Genomic DNA, 25,569 nt, shown 5'->3' on the forward strand with positions numbered 1-25,569 from the left:
CCACTCCGTCCAATTGCATAACAGCTTCCTGTCATACAACTGACATCACGGACCCCCCCCCCCCTCACTCTTTGGGACTCTTTATCTCCTACATTTTATATTTTTCGAAAATGAAAGTTACTCCTGAGAAGGTATTTTTGAGACTGTTCATTAATATGAATGGTGGCGCTGGGATGTCTTGTCAACCGCGATTCACCGACCCATTAACAAATTAAGTGGCTGAGCGCAGTTTCTGCCTAACCTTGACAAAACAACACCCAATCAAGCTAAAATATTAGAATGGCGAGAACTTGCCATAATAGAAACTAGGTTAATGAGATTGGGAGAGTTTCATATTCTGCTATGCTGCTTATTCCAACTAACTACACAAAATAAATACCTTCTTGGGAATCTGCTAGTCGCTTATCTTACCAAATTCCGCGCCTCTTATAATTTATGATGTTCGTAACCTTGCCTATAAAGCCAGCCCCCGGTCCGCCATGTTTACTTAAGATGTGCTTCAATATTAATCTTCCTATCTATGCCTAGGTCTTCCGAGTGTTCTCTTTCCTTTGTACTTGTGTACATAAATTTTGTATGCCCTTAGTTTGAAAGTATAATTTCCAAAATCGCAACAGATTAATTTTGTGTTAGTGAAATTGCAGTAATCTCCGAAACGTCGGTAATTTTACATGAGACTACACTGCGCTGTGATCTTAATACTTTTATCACTTGCTTTGTATGTGTATGAACCGTGGTATCTGGTAACAGTGTGAACTTTGTTTATCTGACGTCGGTGATCTTGTGGGTTGTGGCGCTGTGTGGACACGTAGGTTGATACCAAGGTTTCGGAGAGACATATTCCTCCATCTTCAGCGTTAAACCTACAGGCCCATGCGCCACAACCCAGAAGGCCATCATCTCGACATCTTCGACGCCTTGAGAACCTCAGATCTCATGCATTCATCTGCTTAAATGTAGGACACAGTGACGAGTTTTATGTGAAAACGGTAATGAACTTTTTGGTTCCATAACAGGTGGGAACTTCAGCTTCCGAGCAGTGACACTGCTCCATGCTCCTAATGTCGGCTGGAATCGACTTTCATATCAGTAGATTTTTGGCACTTGTCTCGACAACTTCCCGGCATCTGTCTTGTGTTCCAGTCTCGCCGATGATATGGGTGCCGAACCAACTGGTAGGGGCCCCTGCCGGTACCAACGTCACGATCGACTGTCACACAGAAGCGTACCCTCGCGCCATCAGTTACTGGGTCTACGAGAACGTGATGATTCTTCCGACAAGAAAATACGACACAGAGACCACGGCGAACAGCTACAGAGCGCACATGAAGTTGACTATCCGGGATCTGCGAGACAAGGACTTCGGCAATTACAGGTGCATATCCAAGAACTCGCTGGGCGAGACAGAGGGCTCCATCCGGCTTTACGGTAAGTACTGACATGCAGCACAATCGTTCTTGAGAAGCCAAATAGTACGCTGAACTAATCAAGAAATTCCCTTCCTTTCATGGAACCCAAAGATTCATTACCGTGTTCACCTAAATCCAGTCCAAACTCTCCAATTAAATTTCCCTAACATCCACTTTAATATTATCATATGTACTCCTGAATTTTCCGACTGCTCTCTTATTTTCAGGCACTCCAGGCAAAATATAAGTTAATCTCCTCAATGCGTGCTATATATAATACCTATCTCTTTCACAGCGTTCTTTGGCGCAAGAGACAAATTTTCACACGCATACGAAACAGGAGCCAAAATTATAGTTACGTGTACTTTGATCTTTACGCTTGTAGCAAGCATTCGCCGAATTTAACCTGCTCATAATTTGTTCGTGAATACGATTCCGTAGACTTTCTAAACTGATACACCCTCTGGCAGAATTCATACTGCTTTATTTCCTATTGAACAGAGTTCCGACCGCATAATCGTTTGGTATAAAACACCACAGTCCACATAACTTAAAAGATTCACACATAATCATATTTGGAATTATTGACTTATAAGCAACTTTTGTGCATCTGTGGGCATGTTTAAAGCATCTGTTAGACCAAGATGTACTCCAATACAGAAAATTCCGAAACAGTTTTTAGGAGCGCATAAGAGAAAGCAGAATTGTCACTCGCCGGATGTTATCAGCATCGTTCAAAACTTGAGTCAAGCTGCTCTTCCGCTGAGCCCAGTTCTGTTTCAGCTTCGCCCCGTGACTTCTACTTCCCCGATCCTATTAATACTGACTTCCTGTTCGCGATGTTTCCGCTCAACATGGCTGACTGTCCAGAAGTTACGTGCCTCTCGATTGTGTCATTTTCCATGGCAACCCCAGTGACTGCTCACCAAACTACGATGGTGAATGAATTTCGGGTCGCAGGTTCGATTCATTCATAAATCGTTACAGCCAGCCAAACATTTGAAGCACGAAAAATTACTTAAGGTAGTATATTTGCGTCATATTGTGAATTAGGTTAATATTTTAATATTTTCCGTCAAATCACAATTTTTAATAAGATAATAAAATATAAAATATTTAAAATATCATTTCACGTTCCGCATCGAATGATCGATTTACAAATTGGAACTTTTTTACGACATGTTTCGGTTATATTTAACCGTCCTCAGGTATAAATATAACCGAAACATGTCGTAATTTGTAAATCGATCATTCGATGCGGAACGTGAAATGATATTTTAAATATTTTATATTTTATTATCTTATTAAAAATTGTGATTTGACGGAAAATATTAAAATATTAAATAGAAAATCTACTTGTTTTTAGTCCCTGAGAATCTAATAGTTCAGTTGGTCAAGGAAGTGCCCGCCCATTTATAAAACCAAAAGATTCATTATCGTGTTTACAAGATCCCGCCACTGGTACCTACTCTAATCCATATTAATCCAATCCACGCCCTTAAGATCCGTTTTAATATTATCTTGACATGTACACTTAGGCCTTTCGAGTGGTTTCTTCCCTTCAGGATCTAATTTTTCATGGTATTATTATGCTAATAACAAACGCTTGGTAGAAACTTTTCCTCAAAAGTGAGTGCATTGCATAGGCATATTTCTGACGATATAATTTTAAATTTGAAGTGTCTGCGCTTATTTTCAACGCTCTGTATTGCAGAAATTCCGATGCCGTCGTCACCACCGAAGGCAACGGAGGTGCGTAGCAGCGGAGCAAATAAAGAAGGTGAGTGCGACTTGACCCGAGATTCACGGGACATCGGTTTGATTTCTGGCTTGTTAAATACGGGCATTTTGATTAGTCCCGACTTTCTGAGGTGAAACAATGTTTCGCGATGTATACATTCTCCACCTTTTTTGTATGTATTGGCTGTAAGTTAATAATGCTTACATATTCCGAATTTATTTCAATTAATTAATTACTTCTGGGTATTGTTATTATGTTTTTTGTAATTAATATTTTGATTTATTTAATATGAATACACACGTTAAAATATTTTTAGGTCCGACTGCGTTATCTAGTTCAGCGTGTGTTAAAAATTTGTGAAATCCATTACAGATACGTCATTTTTAAACGTTTCGATTTTGGGGTTTCTAAACACGAATTTCTACCACCATTCTTTTTTCCTGTGCGTGATCTATCCGCTGGTGTAAAGCTGCTGTGTTTTAGATGAGGTCTCTGTGCGTCGTCTCACGACGTTCAGGGTGGGATGCAGCTCCGTGCTTCAGGCGATGTGTTAAAAAACGCGTATTTATTTCCACAACAGAAATATTATTACATTTGCAGAGGTCTGCCTTCATGTTTTCTTCTTTTAAATAATAATTACACCGTCATCTGGGGTTCTCCTTTAATTTTATGAAACAAAAGAGGTCTACTTCTGTTGAATAACGTCTTCGCAACTTCCTGAACTTAGCCTTTTTTTTTTAAAATACTTGAGTAGCTCCTGTGTGAAAGTAAAAGAAGGTTCCAGCGCCTCATTCATCTTAAGTAGAATAGCTCCGGGCTCTTCTTTGTTAATTGTCTGTGTAATGGCCGTGTCCTAATTGCCAGAGCTTAAACACGTCGTCACATAGAGACGCCACGATCAAGTAAAATGTCTGTAAATTTATTTAATTTGCTTTCTCTATATTTTTGTAGATGTTTTGTGTTTACTTTTCTTTGAGTTTAATCTTGGTCACTTGATGATAATAGACGATGCGATGGTAGAGAAATTACCAGGTAAGTTCGTTTTTTTTTTGTTTTTTTTGGGGGGGGGGGGTGTTCAGGCGTGTGTATTCCTGGAGCTGTTTTAATCAAAGAATAAAATGTACATTTCGGGTCGTGTTTCTGGAATTTGTGTTCGGTTATAACGCGTGAAATGTAATTTTGTTTTAACTTTTTTTTCATTGCAAGTCAGTGTCACATTGAACCAGATCTTTTGATGTATTTAAAATGTTCATTAACATGTAGAATTTTTCTTCTGGTAAATGAAAATGTGTATTTCTTTTCCTGATAGTCTTCTCATTAAATCGCTAACATTCTTTCCTCGAAGGGTCCGATGTACCAACAGTCAAGATTATATCACAGTTGATTATTTTCACTAAAATGTACTTTATAGGATATGTGGCCTGCGATCAGGAAGAACAATAGAAAATATTCGTATCAAACCAAAAAATATTTAATCAAATTTTCTTGAAAAACTTACACAAACGTGCGTGTACGATAATTACTTGTGAGGAAATATTCACTCGCCGAATTAATTACCTCCATTAAAAGAATGAAATGCGATGTATTTGTCTCGATCCGAATTATTTATTGTTTATTTGTCGACGTTTTCAGTTACATATATTTCATAGCGTCGATATATTTGTCATGGAGCTGACGAAAAACGACGTTTCGAACATCATTTATACGATTTTTTTTTAAACAAGATCTGAAATTACAATCTTCGCAGTCGTCGTAGGGTAAGGTGTGTCGGTAAAGTAAGCACCAAAGAGCAGTTGACCCTAACGGAACAGAGTGCGTCATGACAGCTTTTATTTTGCTTCTGCTGCTAACTTATTCTTATATATTAACGCCTTATGTCCGCACGATAATCAAGAACGTCTAAGAACTGTTGCGTAACAAATATATTCAAGATAAACTTGAAAAGCTTGTCGCAAAATTTCTTGAAACGCACAAATTTTAAATCGAAGTGCCTGTCGCAACGTTATTATTTATTAAGGGAGGTATTCTAAATATAAAGTAGCCGTGGTAAGATGATGACACGGGTTTTATGTAGACACTGGATTACAAATTGACTTAAGTACGCTTAAGGTTTAGGCTGGCGTAAAGTAGCCCGAAGGATTACGCTTCCTATGAGGGTTTACGTACGCGTGCGTCTGCTTTCCAAAGAGATCTGTTTGTTTCCTTATTTCTGTTTTAGTGTTAAATGGATTCTTACATGTAATGAATATATTTCAAAAGATAGTAATCGTGGAATGTTGTTTCAGTGCAAACGGGAAAAAAAAATCACGGAAAGACACTAAATTCTAAATCTGTTACGAAATAATGTGAAATTAGATTTTGGGAAAGCATCTGCCAGCCAAGAATACAAAACGTATTGATGGAATAGTTCCAAGGGAGACGAAGGGTGTCGGAGGAAACGATGTTCGAACAGAAATTTGCTTACTCCGAATAAAAGTCTGCCTCGTATGTTCAGAGAATTTATGTCTTTCTTGGCAACGTTACGCGATTCTGTCGCATTGGAATGTTGTGTCAGAAGGCGCTGGTTTCTGCAAGACGGCGTCACGACCCACATAATGTAGCAGGATTCACGATGACGTCACGTTTTCAGAGTGACCAAACTCCTCTGATCTTCGCATTCACTAGATCTCACACCCCCTTGTTAAGACCTGTGAGACACAGAATCTTTACCATCGCCATTAGTTAGCTGTCCATTTGGGTGATATTTTACGTTTTAGCTTGACGTACATTAAACAAGTTTGTCAATTGAACAGATCCATTCTGGACCATTGACAAACTAATGGTTGCTGAGCTCGTCAAGATATTTAACGCCTTTTATGAAACCCCAAGTTACTTTGTCGTGTTCATAAGATTCTGCCTTCGGACTCTATATTGAGTCACATGAATCCAGTCAACGCCCTCAAAACCTGTGTCTTTAATATCCTTTTTAATATTATCCTTTCACGTACAACTAGGTTTGACTGGTGGTCTGTTTCTAACAGGTTTTCCTGCCAAATCCTGTATTAATTTTTCGTCTCTGTTATTGGTACCTCATACCACAATTAATCTATGCAGCCAGAATTAATTCCATAAATCAAGTTCGCATATAAACAAATAGGATTACTTGTTTTACTCTCCCTCGTGAGTTCCGACCTGAGTCTTGTTAGATGCCCTGATATTGTGTCTTTGTGGAGACGCGACGCGAGATTAATGTCCCCGCCATGCGAACATGTAATTAAGTTGCGTCATAAATCCCCACCGATAGAGCAATGGATTACAACATGACATTAACATCCAACAGGTAATTTTATTTTCAAATTTATGCACCAGGCCCCTTTCATAGAATAAGAAACAAGGCCAAAAGTAAGGAACACCCCCCCCCCCCTTACACGTATATCGACTTAACACATCGCACGTATGACGTCATTTCCATAGTTTTTTATTTTACCCAGAAAGGGGGTTTTAATCGCCAGAACCAGAAGTCAATGTTACCATGTACTTCCTATATAACGCATTAACATAATAAGCATAATAATCGCCGAGTGGTTAGCATTCTTTTTTCGTATTCGGAAGGTCTTGGGTTAAAATATTGGCTCTAAGACCGGCTATACTGATTGATACTTTTTGTGGTTTTCCACAGGATCTCCATGCAAATACCCAGATAGAGCCTTAAGTTAGGCCAAGACTGATTCCTTACAAATCCTTTACAATTTATTATTCATTACTTTTGCTATCATTCTACGCTATATAATCTGAGCTACTGAAAATATCTCGTTAAATAAACCACAGACAGATAAAGAATGTAATAACTCGTAGTCATTACGATCGATGTTTTGGTAAGTGTGGTACGGGGTATAGGGATTATCTGCCAACCACAAGCGACGCGCTGATGATGTTCAACGTCGTAGTCATAACGCAAGACCTTCGGAGTAACTGAACTGGACGTCGTTATAGTGATGCTTCCGGTAAATTCTGGTGTTATGGCGTTTAACACACAGATAATTTGTTCGTGTACACAGATTAACAAGAAAGGAAATGAGTTCTGTTTGGAGTACACTAAAATTCCGAAGGTGTTTAAGCTACGTCACGTGCAATGACGTCAGAAAGACTACTAACGTAACAGCAAACTCAGAAGATGTATTAAAGGTCGTTGTTGTAACAATGCGACATAGGGAAAGGCAGCAACGGCCTCTGAAACGTCGGTTAATTTACTCCAGCAGCGACTTCGGGGTGTCACAAATTGAATTTAATTTACCTGTAAAATGACTCGCGGATTCAGGTGGAAGATCGCGTAAAGAAATGACTCGGGTTTAAGAAACGGTAGTTACGTTCCAAAGGAATTACTCAAGGACGCAGATTTGAAGAATAATGGTACGTGGACTACTGTGGAATGTCAGTTACCACGACAGTGTCCGTGGATCCACAGGCGGAAAAATATTCGATGCAATTTGCTTTCCGCGTGTAAGTCTGCAGGTTTGTTGCTTTTGTGACTGTTTCATGTCAGCCATTTCACATAATTTGGTTTCATACTCAGAGTACTTTAATCACTCTTGACGATTGACTGAACAGTGATGTAGCCTTGATTTCAGGAATCTGTGATAAATCATTTCTCAGGGACCAGTAGTAAATTTATAATTTTCGTGATGTTTCTTCTATTTCTAGATTACTCCTTGTCTAAAATGTAGTCGTGACTCACTAACGAGTGCTTATTATTTTTTGTGCAGTCTTCTCTCTTCTTAGAGAAATAACTTTCCCTTTTCCAAAATATGTAAATTTGTCTTCTTGGGTGCTTCTTTTTAATTTTTAGGGGGCACCTCGTCCCTTTCTAAAAACGCCCCACTGAGCTGTTTGCTTCTTCTGGTTACAGAGAAGCTTTTGCCACGGAACGCCACGAAGTCGCTCGCGGTGGATGACCACACTAAACCCTCCTCTTCCTCGAGCTCCAGCGCCGAGATGAAGCGCGAGAATTCGGGGACCCCGGACCGCCTCACCCCACCCCCAGACCCCCAGGGGGGCTCAGGTATTTCACTGCACCATCTTGCACTTTGTAGCTTTGAACACGCGCACTGCTATGCCAGCCACACTAACGCCTGTCTTCTGTTTAGCTCCACGGCCTCGCGTCTTAGGGATTCATCCGGGTATTACTTATACGTCACGATTTGAGACGGCATGCACCCATAGCGTTATGTGTTTTGAAGTTAAAACAATTGTCATGCTGGAAATTTTGAAAAAAAATTCGTATTTTGCTCTCTTCTTTTTCCATTTTTTCCTCCCGATTTTACACGAAATTTTGCATGTGTTGTAAGATTCGTCAGTCGTAAAACATTTTTCTGCGCTAATGACTTCCGATTGGCAAGACTACAGCATTATTAGAATTATAAAATGAGTTTGAAATGCATCTTATTTATCACGGAATTCTGTATCTTATGTTACGAATGGAATTTTGTTCTTACATACCGTTTTTACTGTAAATATTCGTGATATTTGTGCACGGATATGGCTTGCCAGTTAGTTACCAATATTTGGAAGGCTGTCATCAAATAGACACGCAGGTTGATGATCATATAAAGGAGTCCAGAAAAATCTTGTCAAATTCATACGATCTGAGACGGTGAAGATAAGAAATTTTCTACCGGATATCTACGTATTGCGTGTTTTTATTCACGTCTCCATTATGATCGCAGGTTAATTTTAGTAAACTCTTTTCGAATATGCCTTAAGTTAAATCCAAACTTTCGCAGAAGCAAAATATAAGGAGACATTTGAATGCGCGAGTTCGCCGACCTCGCCCGTGCAAATGATAATCTCTTCTGAATGAAAACAGATGCTGTCGGTGAGAAATGCTCTTCAGATCTGCAACGTGGTTACTGAAAGAGACTCTGGGGGTGCCAGGAGGCACTCAGGCAAATTACGACTAGGTGAGGTGTTGCAGAAACTTAGCATCAAAACACGGCTCACACAGCAAACCTACGTCATTGTTTAAATTCAGTTCTTAAAAGAAGTACATTCTTCTACAGGGTGATTAAAAGTTTTCGTCACTGTCGTCTGAAGTCTTCTCTGACTTCTCACTCTTAAGACCTCTAGCACGAAAGAGACCTAGGTGAACAAGTTTGTTAGGTATTTTGTCGTAATATATACACCTTCGCTCGCCTATCTCTCACATTTAATTAATTAAAGCTATCAAAACAAAGGTCAAATGTAAATGCAACCACCATTTTGTTGTTTTACACTGTATAAAAAGTATCTTACAAACGTTGCGTAAGTCTGCCGTTCGGTTCAAAAGTTTAAAGGGGTTTATACGCAGACAGCATTACAGTCTCATAAGCAATCTTCTTCTTTAAACTAAAACTTTAATTCCATTTTAACTTTTATTTAGAGAGAAGGTATCAGTGTCTACGTGTGTATAATGTTTTAGTTATTCGTAAACTCATTACTCTTTTGACGTCCATTTAAAAGGGCAATAATAACACTGCATGTGTTTAAAAGTTTAGTTCCCCAATAAAAAAATGGTTTCCTTCGAAATTTGTAAAATTAGTTAATTTTAATTCTTTTATTTCTTATTTCTTTTCTTAAGTAAATGAAATCTTTTTCGCCTCATTTTGAAGGCGTTCGGATGTGACGTATTTCACGTGGAATACAAACACGTCAAATTCTCTCCCGGTTTAAATGCGAATATGTATATGGATATACGGACAGAGGCAAATGACCATTTTCCAAACAGAGTTCTAAAGTTTTATAAGCCATTATTATTATATTTATAGGGAAATATGAGTGGTTAAAATCTGTCCCATCTCCTTTATGGAATCCTTTGCCGTCAAGATAAAAATATCTCTGATTAGCCTCGAAGTGCTAATCTTAATTAAAATGGGTATTTTAATTCCTTTATTTATTTCACGTTTGGTGCAGTTTTCTGTTATAAGCCATATCGTAATTCTCCACCCGAACACAGCTGTGAATTAAAAACCTGCGATGTTCATTAAACTCGTCATATTTATAGTAACACACGTATCAGTGAGTAACACTTCATGCCGGTGGGGTTTTCAGAGATCTACCATTTATTTTCTGTTTGGGGGTGGGAGGGGTGGAGGCACTTGGGGAAAAAATCAGATACTTGCTGTCACATGCTCAGTTTGAAATGTTTTAGCGGAATGTGCAAAAACAAGCATTTTACGAAATTCGAATAAATGATTGGCCAAATGAACGGACGAATATTGAATCTCCCGAGTAACCGTTGTTAAATTTACAAGCTTACAGTTTTAATATGAGCTTGGAACTTCTAAACTGAAATCATCATGTCAACTTTTTCAGTAGGAAAGTAATTTAAATTTATCTCTGGGATACACTGAGTCACTTATTTTTATTTACGTCAAAAAGCAGATATGATGTACTGATTTAAATTATTGACTGTCATTAGGTGACGATATTTTTATTTACATAATATTGTTTTAATTATTGCTATTATACTTGACGTTATTACTTTATTATTAGTAATGTTTTGTTACAAGGGATTTTCAGTCGCGTGCATGGGATACATCAAGTGCCTTAGAATAAATATATTTAAATTTATCTTTCGTAAGTGCGGTGTAAAAATAGTCCAATTAGAATGAAACCAAGCAATTTCGTTGTGTTTGGATACATTTCTGGATTTATGTTTCTTGCATGGGAATATTGCTTCTGTCTGAAATGCGCTTACGACTTTCTAATGTTTTCTAGAAAGAACAGATTTCGGAATTTTTCTCTAACGTGTAACCCCCTACATTTTTATTTGTTTGGAATTTTGTTCTAATAAGTCTGTCGTGTTATTTATGCCTGGCTTGATGTATTGCGTTATTGTTATTAATATTATTATTTGTCTTCCAATAAATTATTGCATGTTTGTTAGTAATATTTGTTTCGTGGTAATCTAAATATTTAAGATCTATGTTATGTGTCTCCGTGAAGTTGGCAACAGTTGTGTTAACTCTCTAAAGCCTAATATCGCGTAAATTATATTTAAGAATTTAGTTCGTACCGCAGAGAAAACACAGAGGCTTTACTTCCATACTTTTACGTCAGTAGATGTTCTGTTCTTCGTTATACATGGCAGTGCACGAGTAATTTATGTCTACTTAAAATTACAGAAACAGAATACAAATTAGACTGACAAGAAAGAATTAGAACATGCAAGTGCCAGTGTTTTGTTCATTTATTTAGTTAACGCCCTGTCACCTGCACAGGGTATACAATGCCAGTGGCAGGACATTGTATATCATACGCAGGACATAAATTAGAAACTAAATGTTTTTTTTGTGATTTCTTACTTTGTTACGTGAATACGTCATATTATGTGGAATCAACCCTTAAATTCTAGTGGGAATTATATCTACATGAGCCGGGATAGCTCAGTCAGTATAGTGACTAGCTACGGGCTGGACGACCGGGGTTCGATCCCCGACGGGGGCAGAGGATTTTTCCTCTAGCCTCTGCGTCCAGACCGGCTCTGGGGCCCACCCAGCCTCCTCTACAATGGGTACCGGGGTCCTTTCCCGGGGGTAAAGCCGGCCGGGGCGTGATGCTGACCACTCACCCCCCATCTAGTGTCGAGGTCAAGGAAGAGAGGAGCTATACCTCCTCTCCCTCCGAGCGCCTACATGGCGTATAGTGGGACAAACTTTACTTTTACTTACTATATCTACCACGTGCTTCAACAGTCAATAACTTTGCATTTTGTATTTATGTGCGGGTTTCGTATAATTCTCGCTGTGGACAACATTTTCTCAGACAGCATTAACAAGATGATCCTAGTAATGATTGAGTGTTGTTTTCTGTGCGGTACGGACTGAATTATTCTTATTTATAGGAGCCTCGGCTTCAAAGGAGTAATTAACTTCAGTTATTACAGAACCTAATGAGAAGACGAGGCGATTAATATATGTGGAATGGGCACTGCCTGTTTGAAGGTACTGGAACTACACTGATTTCTTTGGGCGGTGGGGGGGGGGGGGGATCCCACATGCATTTTCATCACAGGATGTATGTGATCCGGGTGTCAAGGGAGTATAATTCAGACGCGCCACCGTTTTGCTAACTTGCTTGGCTTTGTCTCGTTGAAGGCGGTTGTTTGAGGTATAGGAACAGAAATCGATAGCGTTCTTCAAAGAGGTCTCAATCCTACGTCGGTAGGGCAAACGTATGACCGTTTGAATCACAAAGAGGGACACTCCCTCTGTCGAAAGTTTTAGGGTATCTGGTATGAAAGAATAGAGTTACGAGACAAGAACAATATATAAAGAACAAATGTCTTCTAACGGATGTAAAGATAAGTAATAAATCCTTTGAAAATGTGGCGAAAAGTCGTCGTGAAAAGTGATAGAAAATCAGAATAAATTTCTATTGATGATTAAATTAACAGGGGGTTAAATTCTGTGAACATTTGCTATCACGCAGTTCACGACGCTTTATCTTCGCGTCGAATGCCGTAAAACTTAATATACCGGGAGGTGTAAAAATTACGTTTTTAAGAGCAATGGTAAAAGCGGGTTTGAATGAAATAACACAGAAAGCGGTTGGCAAAACTGAAATATGGAAAATGCTTGAGAGACATTCTCGTGTTTTTGTCTCTAATTCTATGAAACTACAATCTGAATCTTGACTCTCATTTGAAGCCAGAAAAATGCGCACTGTATCTGTTCTGCGTCTACCTCAGTATTTTCCGGAGGTACTGATGAAAACCTAGAAATACTCCACAGAAACTCGAATAAGATACGTGACGTCATGAAGCCGACCTGTGCGGTGGTGTGGGTGGGGCAGAGTCTAAAATTGGTTTCCGGTTGCGAGGTCTTATTGCGTCTTGCGGCCATCGGACATGATTAGCCAGGCATGTCTCCGGGCTTCCTGAGGTAAGATGGACCCGAAGGGAGGTTAGCATGCGGCATCTTCGTTTCTACTGCTTCCGGCCTAGTAATGGAACCCAAACGCCGTGAAACTATCGAAGTTTAAATTGTAAAGTACAATGTATTCGTTAACCCTTTACATCCTGTTGTTAAATGTGTCCCACCTACTTTAGAAACTATAAGTCTGCATTTGTTTTAAGTTTCTTATGACGCTTAGTGTAAGCAGAAATTATTTTCTTTGACAAACCGATCTTCTCAATGGTAAAGTGTTGTCTCTCCTCTGCGGTGCCGAGGGGCTTAATAAATAATAACAGAGTTCCCGCAGTGGTACTGCAGGGAGCCACCATATCGGCCTGCGCGACGCTTATCGTCGGGGTTGTTGAATATTATAGAAAAAAATATCCCCAAACCCAAAATCTCCACCATATCTCAAACCCAGGACAGTTTCCGGGTTTGTGACCTTAGTTCCAGTAATCTCCTCTCCGAAGCAGATAAAAAGACTCTTGTAGGTTAGTGTGTGGTGAGTATGGCTCAGAATAGGGACCAATGTCCAGCTCTCGTGAACGCGATAATAAACCTTAGGGTTCCGTTAATGACTGCAAATTGCATGTCTAACTGAGCGTAGTATCGTTTTGTAAATAAGGACTTTATGGCTGCATGAATTTTCGTACTTTCTTCTACTGAATATTACGCACCCAGTCGGAACAGTTCTGTGTCTTTGTGACACTGGTCTCGCTCGACACAATGACTTCTGCCTTTCTTTTCCTGATCTGACATTGATATATTGGGCAAAGTGAACTCTGCTTGTAATTAAACTTCTTCCTGCTTTCGCGACAAAAGTTTGCTATCGGGAAACAAGGTAATAAAGATACATAACGAGTAGGCCTGTCCGTATTTCATATTCCATTATGAAGGAGCAAAATAGAGGAAGTTAGACAAGAATTTTGTGACGGTCACGTGGTAATGTATATAACTAACTAACTAGATGGCTTACCGAACCCGAAGGTTCATCACCGAATTAACCAAAGCCCTCCACCGGACCCTGTCCTGAGCCAACAAAATCCAGTTTCCTTCAACTCCTATCTCCCATAGATCCCGCCTGAGATTATCCTCCCATCTACGTCTAGGTCTCCCCAGCGGTCTCTTCCCTTCAGGTTTCACGTGCCTCAATTATTCCGACGCGAAGGCCGAGTCAGTAGGCTGTTAAGTTGTTTGCCTTTGTATATACAATCCCTCACATAGTAGGAATTCATGATGATTTGCAGTGGATTGTGGGTAATGTCGGAATCAGCGATAGTACAGAAATTCAAAGACCTCAAAGAATCATCCAAGCCTTAGGCTCCGGATTACGAACTCATGTCCGATTAGAAAAAAAACAACACAATTCAGGAGTTAATTGTACGTTAAAGTATGGATTCGTATGTCGAAAAGGGCTCTGTGAGGGCTTCTGTGGTATAGCACTGGTTGGAGTGAATTGACGTGAAAGAGGTATTAGATTCTGGCGTGCAATAGCGACACCGAAGGCACTCCCTGTCTCCAGAAATATCTTTTCGTCATTAGTGAGAAAGGGTGTTATCAAATGGTAAGCAAGTTTGCTCAGTTGGGATATGATTTTCTTGATCTGTTTCCGACAATCACCGCCTTGTTTTACGATTTCAGATACGCCGATAACAAAACGCGTGAAGCTTTTCTGTGCGAGAACGACGTTTGCCGCCCTCAGGCACTCCAGTCTAAAGTCCCCAGGCACTATTTACAGAAGCTTTGAATTTCAATCCTTCACCACTCCGATGCAAAAAAAAAAAAAAAAAAAAAAAAAAAAAATCAGGTTCGACTGGACTTAATGGCATATCGATTCGAGATGTGTTCCCCTCTCCCCTCTCCCTCTCTCTCTCTTCCTCTCGACATTTCCACCCGAGATCTACTTCTGCTTGCCGATCCCCGTCTTTTATTTTCTTCATTTTACCCTTTCGTCGCTTTTCAACTGTTTCCACATTCCAGTCTTGGGATCACCAATAAACGAAAGACTTTGATAGACACGTCTTTGACGCGAGCTTCCAGCCTTCCGCCAAACTTCGTTCTCTCAATAGCGAACTGAAACACGCGCTGATCATCGATACATGGGCCAGTCAGTGCAAGAGTGTCGTAACTCTCATTTCGACTTTCTAAATATCTCTATTCGGAGAACAAAGAAGCGCTGTTCGATTCCAGACAGTCGCAGACCTCTGAAGCCGGAGGTTTCTTAATACTTAAGAATTCAGTCCGTACCGCGAAGAAAACACGACACTTCACCATTACAAAGATCAACTGGTTAACGCTGTTTAAGGAAATGATCGCTGTTTGCAGTGAGAATCATATGAAATACATAAATACAAAATGAAGGGTTGTGATTGTTAAGTCATGTTTTACATATAATCACGATTAACCTTTAAACAGTAGCTAATTATTTTATGGTTAATTACTACGGTTTTATGCCCAAATCCCTGCCCGGAAAATTCGATTGAAAACTGTTAAAATATCCCTGCCATAATTCGAACCAGATACCTCCAGAATACGATTATCTAAATGCTTTGTTGTATATTCTGGTTATTATGTATAACTTTGACTTTCGGGGATAAACTGTCGACGAATTGCTATCGTGATAGACTTTGTGCACTGAACAACACAATTTGATATAAAATATACTTGAGAAAATTGACAGTGCCCAGAGTATCTGTATAATTATAACACTGTGACTTTCGATTCGTAATTAAATGTCGAAATCTGATATTTATTTAAACAGTTTGTGTAGCATATGACGTTTTCTTGCCGAAAGTCACACGAGGCGCTCTCTGCCGGCAACGAAACTGTGAATCAAACTGACCGTGCCATCTAACGGCGTGTTGAAGAATCTCTTCCTGCAGTCTCTCCATGACTGAAATTGATTGGTACCACTGGTAAATCTTACGATTAAAAATCAACAGTAGAAATCTGCGTTATAACATACTTCATTTAATTGTTACGAAATGATATCATATACAACTTTTTCAGCTTCATATTTTGTGGTATAAATAGTAGGAAACCAGACTTAACAATAAACTCCGAGATAATCTAACAATCCTGTGCTTTTTATGCAGCCATGTTTTATAGAGGCTAACTTAGCTATAAATTCAATATAAAATGAGTGATAAATTTCCCGAAACTAACAGACAATTGTTGAACATGACCTCAAGATTTTTTAGCTTCTCTTTAAATTGTAAATTTAAATTTAACGTGGGACTTCGTTTTATTCTAAATCCTGTTACAAGGCAAGTTAAGTTCTCGAAATAGTGGTCTCGTATTGTATCTCTGGGACCTACTCGCTCAGTATGCTAGCGACGTATTCAAATAAAAATATCATCATATATTTCTAAGAATAAGAATGCTCGGTGGCCCCCAGGGACCGGGATACGACTTCTTAAATCATACAGGGAGGATGCGTTATATTTTTACCAGCTTATTCTCTGTGTCTCGTTTTATGTTTTCTACGTGGAGACGCGGTGCAGAACACCGGAAAAGGATGGTCCTTCTTTATTGCATCTACAAAGGAACAGCATATTCTGTATCTCTACGTATTCGAATTACCTGCTTTATACTTACAGAAATGTGTGGCCCGGCCGTGTGCATAGAAACCGAAGGCCACTTCTTAATATAATGTCATTGTATTTTGTGTTTTTGTATACGAGTTTAGCGTTCAGCGCATTTTTCTAAGTTAGTAGAAGACAGTTTATTGCGTGCACACATTAACATTTACGGACTAAGTTAGCCTTTGAACCACAGTGTTGCCAACATACACTGTTTGCTTTCCCTGTCGTATCCCGCTGTATATTGTAAAGAAGAGGAACATTTTAAGATTTAAAGATGGCTGCCTACGGGGTTATGGAGTCGCGCAGTCTAGTGGAGGTTTAACGACCACAAGCTCTGAAACGTCTGTAAACGGCTCTACAACCTAGAGCAGTGGTATTCAACCTAGGGTACGCGTACCCCCGGGGGTACGCGAAGACATCTTAAGGGGTACGTGAAATTTTAAAAAAATTATATTATTTTATGATATGCACTGAATAATCAGTAATGTAATTTATTTAATTTATTTTATATATAGATTATATACTATGTATAACTTGTATTATACACCAACAACTTTGGGGGTGCAAAGTTGAAGAGAAATTATATCTGGGGGTTATTTTATTATTATTTTAGCGTTCTGTCTGACGACAGGTCCATATGAACAGGATCCTTCCATTCTTTTCTCGGACTGGGACCTGTTCATACACGTTCTTGGCAGATGATCCAGAAGTGGTTTGCCATTGCCTTCTTCTGTGTGTGAATGGAGTAATTGTTGGGATGCCACGGAGAAACCGGGGAAGCCCCGGAGGAAAACTCCGTGTTGCCTAGACCACGGCCTTGCCCAACACAAGTTATAAATTCGGGCACCGCCGGGAATCTAACCCGAGACCCCAGGATTATACGGACAGCGTTCTAACCGCTAGACCACCGTGGCACCAACCTGGGGGTACGCGAACAAAAAATGGTTGAATACCACTGACCCAGAAGACAGCCATCTTCGGACTCAAAGCCGTGAGAACCTCAAATCCTACTTAAGATTCGGTTGTATGTATGTTTGTTGCAGGCTGCTCAACGGTGCTGAGGTGGTCGTCCCCGGGCATCGTGCTGACCGGGCTCGTGATGGCCCTCACAGGCCACTGAAATGCTCAACCTTCGCTTCTTTACTGACCCCTCAAAAAGTGTTTTATTGGGTCTCATTCCTGCAGGTAAGAGAACAAAGTGTGCAGGTGGAACTCCGGCGGAACAAAGACGTTTGACGTCCTCACGGCGATGAAGCCGTCGATGCTGGTCTTCTGGATCGTAACGCCGTATGCCAACGTTTCGGAGAAACATGCTGCCGCCATCTTCAGGGCTGAAATTGCCACCGATTTTTCAGACCTGACGATGAAGACGGTATGTTTCTCCGAAACGTTGGTATTTACGTACAAATCCACACTGCGTTGTTGTGCAGGATACTAATAGTTAAAAGTGATTGGAAATTTTAGAAATATTATCTACTTTTTTTCAAAGTGATGGAAAATGTACGTTCTTCCGGTGCATAAAATTATTCTGTAAATTGTACTTTTTAATGGCCGAATTTGTTTTAACTTTTTTAATATTATATTTAACTACTCGACTGATATCTGTCAGTGATTTGAGTATTCTTTCATAGTTTTCATACGTATATGAGCAGTTTGTGCTGTTGCTTACATAAATTCCGCCATAGAAACAATGCGGAGTATTAAAAGTACGTAAAGAATTTTGACCTCAGTAATCACAGACCTCAGGAATATTCCATTATAAAATATTTACATGCTTTTCATTGGTCGCTTCTACAGGTTGGGTAATTTCATATTCCCTTTTCGTTGCGCTGGTATTAAAATACGAAATGTGTGTCTCTGGCCGCCTTAATGGTATGCAACTCTAAACTCTATTCTGTAAGTTGAGTTAAATTTATCCAAGTAAGCTTTACGAACAATTAAATCTAAGTTTATAAATATGACATGTTCTTAATCGACCTTTACGTAATTCTATTTGAGTCTAAATAATACGTTAGATTTTATTTTCTCCTTGAACTTTGTGGCCGAGTACTGTGGTTCTTAGTGGCAAGTCGTGTTTGTATTGTTCCCTTAGGGCCGTTTATAAATACGCCGTGTTGCTACGTTACACAAACTGCATTCTATTTTCTTCGAAACAAAAGAGTTCAAATCCATTAATGTTTACGCGAACCATGTTTTAGGTTTTTATTACATTTCCCTGCGCATTATATGTCCTCTGTTGGTAACGTAACCAAATAGCTCGTCAGCCGTGATTGGTTAAATGGTTACACGTTTAAAAGACTGGAAAAATAATTAATTATCGATAATTTAAAATGAACTTTCAATCATTTGATGGTGAAAAAAGATTTTCTAATTCAGCTTTCTTCTATTTCTAAAATGCGGTGATGTCCAAATAATGTTTGGAAAAATAAACGTTGTCTACAGGAACACAGAAAATATTAAAATTATTGACTTCCACCAGTAAGATAACAGCATCAAGTTCTCTTAGTGCACTCATGCAGAAAAGCAGACTTCATCTCGTCAGCTTAGGCCGACCCACAGTGCGTAAGGTCGCTTCGCGGTTGTACTGTGTAGAAAACGCAATATATTTACCAAAAATTCCTGCAGTGACTTGTTACTGAGGTTATTGTTCATTTGTACGAGATAATGAACCCCTTAGTAACAATGACAATTGTAAATGTAAAAAAAAAAAACCCGAACCATATTGGAAATGTTTACGTCACCACATTTTGCAAATTGATGCAAGATGAATTTTCCAGTTGTGTTGAAAACACGTACGAATGCAAAAATGTGTTTCATTTGCCGAATTATCTAAAAACTCGCTTAAAAGTTGTGAATTTCCTGTTCCCCTGAATACTTTGTTCTCAATTCGTATAGAAAGGGGTGAGTTGAGATTCCAAGGGGATGTTAATGAAGTGACTAGCCAGAAAACGAGAAACTTTGAAAATAGTTTTGTCCAAATAAGAAAGAGACTTTTGTTTCTTGTTTTCCGCAAGTTATATAAGTGTGAAAAGTTCAAGTAATCCTAAGCTAAGAAATTACGACATACCAAGTACGACTTGGCAGTTTTTTTTAAAAAAAAAATCACACAACACCCATTTCACATTTTCGTGGTAACCTTTAACACCGTGAAGAGATGAGTTCCAACAACATCATTCCAATAAATAATTAAAGCCAAGCTCTTCTTAAATGCAAGAAAGCTGTATAGAAACCACTTAAAATACCAAAACTCTTATCTCTGGTGATATTACTTAGCCATGAGTAAAAATATCTCGTTTCTTACGACATTACAGTTTTATTCCAGGGTTAAAAATATCCCAGTATAATCCGTTTAAAGTGAGATATTTAAGTTATCTTAACTACGGTTATCGTATTGTTGTAACAACATTTCACTGAAGTACAAATATACTAACAATGTTGATAAATTATACGTGGACGCATTGTTGTGCTGAAATTCGTACTTTCTTATACGTTAAACCACTCTACTGCGATTTACGATGGCGACAACAATTGTGAAATTGTCAGGATATTAAACATTCTACACTTTTTTATAATTATTAGAGCAACTCGCTCCTTTCGGAGCGCTCTATCTGGTCTGATGTTTCAGTTCTTTACTTCGCTGTTCAGAGGTTAACTGTTCTTGGTCAGTCAACTTTCTACGTCCAACTCCACCCTTGCAAATCGTCTTAAAATCGATCATAAAGTCAGTTTTCGTAATAAATGTGACTGTTGGCAACATTTTTTGGGCACATTATTGCAGTGCATGGTGCCGATACAAAACCGAGGTTCGACGGTCGCAGATAAACTGATGTTTTGGTTTTTCATTATGATCACAGATCTTGTTTGTGGTTTTATTAACGACGCCCTTGGTTTGTACACGGCTTTCTTGATCGCTTTCGCGCCAAACAACCCCACAAATTTTCCAGCAAGAATTGATTCGTGACAGCGTAACATGTTGTACTACGACTTTGTCATGAAGTGACACTTCAGTGGGGAAACTTGTGTTAAATCAGTGTTTTTTCTATGTAAATAGTGAAGAAGACAGACGATCCTCTCGCTCAGGGTGAGGTGCTGGTGTATATAACAAACTGAATTTTTTCTTCTTCAAAGTGCCAAAGACTAAAACAATAAAATTTAAGTTCTAGCCATGCACATGTATTTAGTTTAACGATGCACAGATATTTTCGGCCTTTGAACTAGAAACGCCGTGGGTCGTTAAGCCATGTTTATTTGTGATGAAACCAGAGACGAACAAACAGTGTTGCACTCAGAAACGTTATAGAAAAATGGTGTGTATTCAGTGTAATATATTTGAACGCTTAAAAAGCTCATCGACTCCTGAATCATCCCAGACTGTTGAAAATCCCGCGTCGTTTGCTTGGATATTTGATTAATTTTATTCGTAATTGTTTGTTTCTTAATTTTAATTTTCAGGAAACTTTCTCTGTATATCTAGAGTAATGAAAAATAATTACTTTAGTCTTAATTGTTACTTTATTGATATTTTGTCTCTCCCCCCCGTCTTGAAAGATGTGTTTTTGAAGGGTAATTACAGTTGACGCTGGAACCTGTTTACGAAAATCGGTTACGAAGCGTATTTTCTTGTGCGATTTAACCACAATATAAGTGTTTCGTTAACAATTTAATGCCACACTAATTAATAATAAACGGGCCATTGCATTTTATATTTGCGTTGATAATATTTATTCTTAAATGTGCAAATTATCATACATACTGTTTTGTCAGGATATTTAATAATTTTAAGACTTAAAGAGAATAAGGTGAAACACGAAAGTTATGTTTACGACAGAATATTTGTATTACTGGTATCATTTTTAATATCAATAATGCAAATTTTTACAGGATGGATGCATTTTTTTATAAAAAAAAAACTCAGTAAAACAGATTTTTTTTTTGGGAAATTGATATTTATATGACTTCTAGAAATTATCTCTGTTGTTGTAGAAGTGAACGTTACCAACATCACAAAACATACATTGGGTCCTGTGTTCCATTTCAATCCAATTCGTATTTTCACTAGTCATTACTTTTTTATCGTTTTTAATCCATCTACTCTAGTTAAGCAGGCACATTAATCTGAAGATTAATTTTATCACAAAATATTTTTGTAATTAATTTAATTTTCCATTTCCAGGAATCACATCTGTCAATATTACGTCACATCGTAAATTATACTTACAGAATGTAGCCCCCGAATTTAATTCGTTTCCAACACTACGCGCTCACACCTGATTAGAACCATCTTTACCTTCCATATTTCCTTCAGAGTAAAACTATATGACAACATAATTCTCTTATTTTATATATTGTTTCTGTTACGATGGCTGAGTCTACGTCTGTGTGGAACTGGGCCTCTGACGGGCCCTTTTCCACCCCCAGACGATGCATGAGTGAATATAGGGCAGTGATGGATTGAGGCTGACAGAGGATAAGCGAAGGACTCGGAGAGAATCCTGTCCCAGTGCCACTTTGTCCATCAAAAATCCTACATGGACTTCTGTGGGTGCGAAACCGGACCTCTGCGTTAAGAATCCATCTCCTAACAACCTGAGCTATTGCATGCCCGCGTTTTATGATGTATTTACGCCAGGAGAAGCCATTACATCGGAGTGAAAAGGAAATAATCAACCTTCTTTGCAGAGACATCGCGTGATACGAAGACCAATTTCTTAAGGACGCTGAAAGTAAGTTATGTGGCGAACGTAAGTGACGTCTATCCATCGTAAATATTTGAACCGGTTGTGATGTATGCATTTGTTTACGTGTTTTCTTCATTCTTGTAAGCAGTCCACTCTAAGGAAGTTTTAAGTGCACTAGTACCGTAACACGCTCGCAGCTTCTCCACCGTTCGTTGTTTTGTTTTTTTCCATAAATGCGTATTTTGGAACTTCGAGTTTACAGTCATCTCAGTCTTACCCATATTAAATATGGCGCCTTTTCGCGGAGGTGCGACGGTTGGCGTCGATTTTCCAACGTCGTCCGTTTACCAGTGTCGTGTCGGATCGCATCCCAAGCCAAGGCTACACTAAGCACTGGTGTCTAAAGTTACAAAATATCCTCGTGAGGACTCGAACCCAGGATAATTTTTGAAACTTGGTTCTAGGCGCATTTATTCTTTCGTGCTTATTTCCAGGGCTACGGGAAATGCTATCAGCTGGAGTTGAACTCGGGATAATTTTTCCGGAGTTTTTACCCTTCCGTTATCCGTTCCTGGTCTCAAGTTTGGTGCAAATCGGTTTATCCGTTCTCGAGCTATAAACGAGAACACAAATCCACAGTTTCAACTTCTTTGGTCGGATTTGAAGGGTTAAGAGGTAAATCCGAAAACCAGTTTTGTTGTTAATTTGGTTATTTCGATGCATTGTGTCATATTTCGGTGTAATCTCAGAAACCATCGCATCGCGGTGAGAAATAACTACAAATCAGAATTCTGTGGCAGGAGCTCCATCGGGTATCGGTCGACACGAACCTGCTTATTGCGGAGTAAGCAACAGTCTGCTTGGTTTACGCCAGACAAAAAGTACGAACCACAGAACTGCAGTACCGCGGATCAGGAACAGAAAATACACGCTGTTGCTCAAATCATTTCCCAATCCTTTTACTTCACCTCGAGTGATAATCGTTGAAAAATGCAGAAATATTTTTTCCAATTCATTCCTCATCATTCAGCGCTGACCTATGGATGGCGTCATTAAATAAACCAAGGTTAAACAAATAAACGAAGATAATGAAATGTCAGTGTTTCTGTGAATTGTCAACAACGCGACAGTTACTTTGGAACAGCCTGTGTTCCTCGTCGGGGTTTAATGACTGGGTTGTGAAGTGACCATATTGTACGTGTTCGATGATTTCAGGTATCAGGGGCAGTGCCGCATCCCGGCGCACACATGATCGATCCTCGTTTCTCTCCGTCCTCCCTACACCCCCCCTCCCCCTCCTCCTCACTCCTTTCTCGGTGTTATTATTCGTGTCGGATTAAACATGATCGGAGAATCGACGCCGCACTTTCAGTAACTAATACCAAAGGCAAACAAGTGAAAATTGTTTCCGAACCCGTTCTTAAGCGACCGCGGATTGCTTGTATAAACAGACGTGATGCAGTTGCCACCCGTTCCGCTTCCTGAGTTCAGTCTTTGCTTTATTCTTTACTCCTTCCCGCTCTGAAACTAGTTCCAGGCTTCGAAAGACACAGATAAGTTTCTTCTGAAATCGTAACGCGTACTTTTACTTATCGATAAGGCTGAAAGAGCTTCGATCCATTAGACATGTTTGATGGGATTTATTTGTGGTTCCTTACATTTATTCACGCTTTTATTTTAGAGTACTGCTACAATTACATTACGTCAGATGGTTTCTGTAAATTGAATAACTGAAAGGAATGCAGAATGAGGCAGCAGGTTCATGGCTACATGAGCCTGCTGTAAAAGTATGGGGAAGACACGCACTATGATTACCTTTCCATATTTTATATTATTCAACCATTGAATTACATTCTGCAATCGTATCTGACGTTTCTTAGCGTAAAATTGTCTCTGTATGACGTATCTGCCCAGATATTTATTTACGCTCTTTAAAGATTTACTTTTGTGCGTTATCTTTGTCAGTGCGGAAAGAAAGAAAAATTATTTCCCATGTCGTTACAGCCCTGCCTCGAGTAAATGTACGTTTCCTTGGCACGAATTTTCCAAAATGTTAAAGCCTGGTGGTAAAAATCTATTACACGTGATTGAAAATTGTTGTGTGTTTCATACGATTCTCGGTGTAAACATCGATTGTTTTCTTAAACATCGTTCACAAACCGGACTACGTAATTTCTTTGCGGCGTGAATTGGATCGTCTTCAAAACATTGGACCCCAGGAACCCTGGAATTTACATGATATTCGTATTTGTAAATACAGAATATAGCATTTATGCTTAAATGAAACAAAAAAGCCTCAAAACTACATAAATTGTAGTTTTTTTGCGCTGAAATAGGCCCTGTTAAAACACGTATTTTCTTTTAAACGAGTCTGTTTTCTTGCCAAAATGATGGAACTGGTAAATGAAGGTTGCAAGTCATTTCCGGAAATGGTTAACAAATATCAAAACTCTTTCAAACAGAGCAAAGAACGACTTGGATCAGACACAATGTCGGATGGATCGCATTGTCGTGGTAGACGCTGGCTAGCAATAACCAACACAGACGCCCAAGAACTCTGATGCTTCTTCCAATTACGTAGCCTGCAGAAACGTGTTTGTGTTAAAGCAAACCAATTAGTGTGATGTGCTGATGACAGGTCACGTTCTGTCAGCAATTTTCAGCGAGACTTTCGAGGTACACGTTGTCAGCTCCTGGTTCTGGGGTGACTAAGCCTGTTCTATCTGGAGTCATGTCGGAAGGCATGTTTCAGAACATTAATAATAATGATACATTTTTATCCTTGATAAGACGGTAGTTGTTAATCTGGTCATTTTATCCCCAATTATGGATTCACGTGTTTGTAACATCCCACCAGTGGTCCCAGCCGACACCTTCCGCCTTAATTTGTTAAGATACATTTTAATATTATCAGCCCAACCACACCTCTATCTCCCGATGTATTTTTTCAGGTTCTCCAACTAAAGTCCTTGCGTTTTAATTTCCCCATGCATGCAACTTTCCCAACTTATCAAATGTTATGAAGCGACTACCGTCCATTTAGTGAAGAGTATATTTTTACAAAACATCCTGAATAAAGAAGAGATACTTCCTCTGTGCCCACCTGAACGATTGTAAGCGACCGGTGGGTGGTACAACTGCTTCTTATTCCGGAGGCCACGGTTCAATGTCTGATCTGAGACTGGTTATCAAGAGGTTGTTCCATGCTTTTCTTATTCGGGTCATATTCAGACACAGAGCCTTCGATCA

General features: G+C 39.1%; 1 protein-coding gene across 6 annotated transcripts in view; it reads left to right on the plus strand.

Moving 5' to 3' along the window:
* LOC110838284 (lachesin-like) overlaps positions 1-21,905 on the plus strand; it is a 310,561-nt gene extending 288,656 nt beyond the window's left edge. For 3 of the 6 annotated variants that reach the window (XM_087342517.1, XM_022081338.2, XM_022081339.2), the window contains 4 exons: positions 1,144-1,428; positions 3,124-3,189; positions 8,036-8,188; positions 17,686-21,345. In XM_087342517.1, the coding sequence (XP_087198643.1) occupies positions 1,144-1,428; positions 3,124-3,189; positions 8,036-8,188; positions 17,686-17,762 (581 nt within the window). In that variant the 3' untranslated portion in view covers positions 17,763-21,345. Of the gene's footprint in view, positions 1-1,143; positions 1,429-3,123; positions 3,190-8,035; positions 8,189-17,685; positions 21,346-21,815 lie in introns of those variants that run through there. The other 3 variants (XR_002546044.2, XR_015533562.1, XM_022081340.2) reach the window with 3 other exon arrangements.
* The last annotated feature ends 3,664 nt before the right edge of the window (positions 21,906-25,569 follow it).

This window comes from Zootermopsis nevadensis, unplaced genomic scaffold, assembly GCF_977971745.1.
Source record: "Zootermopsis nevadensis isolate Lab colony 2312 unplaced genomic scaffold, Znev_1.0 Znev_ptg000003l, whole genome shotgun sequence".
Taxonomy (NCBI): domain Eukaryota; kingdom Metazoa; phylum Arthropoda; class Insecta; order Blattodea; family Termopsidae; genus Zootermopsis; species Zootermopsis nevadensis.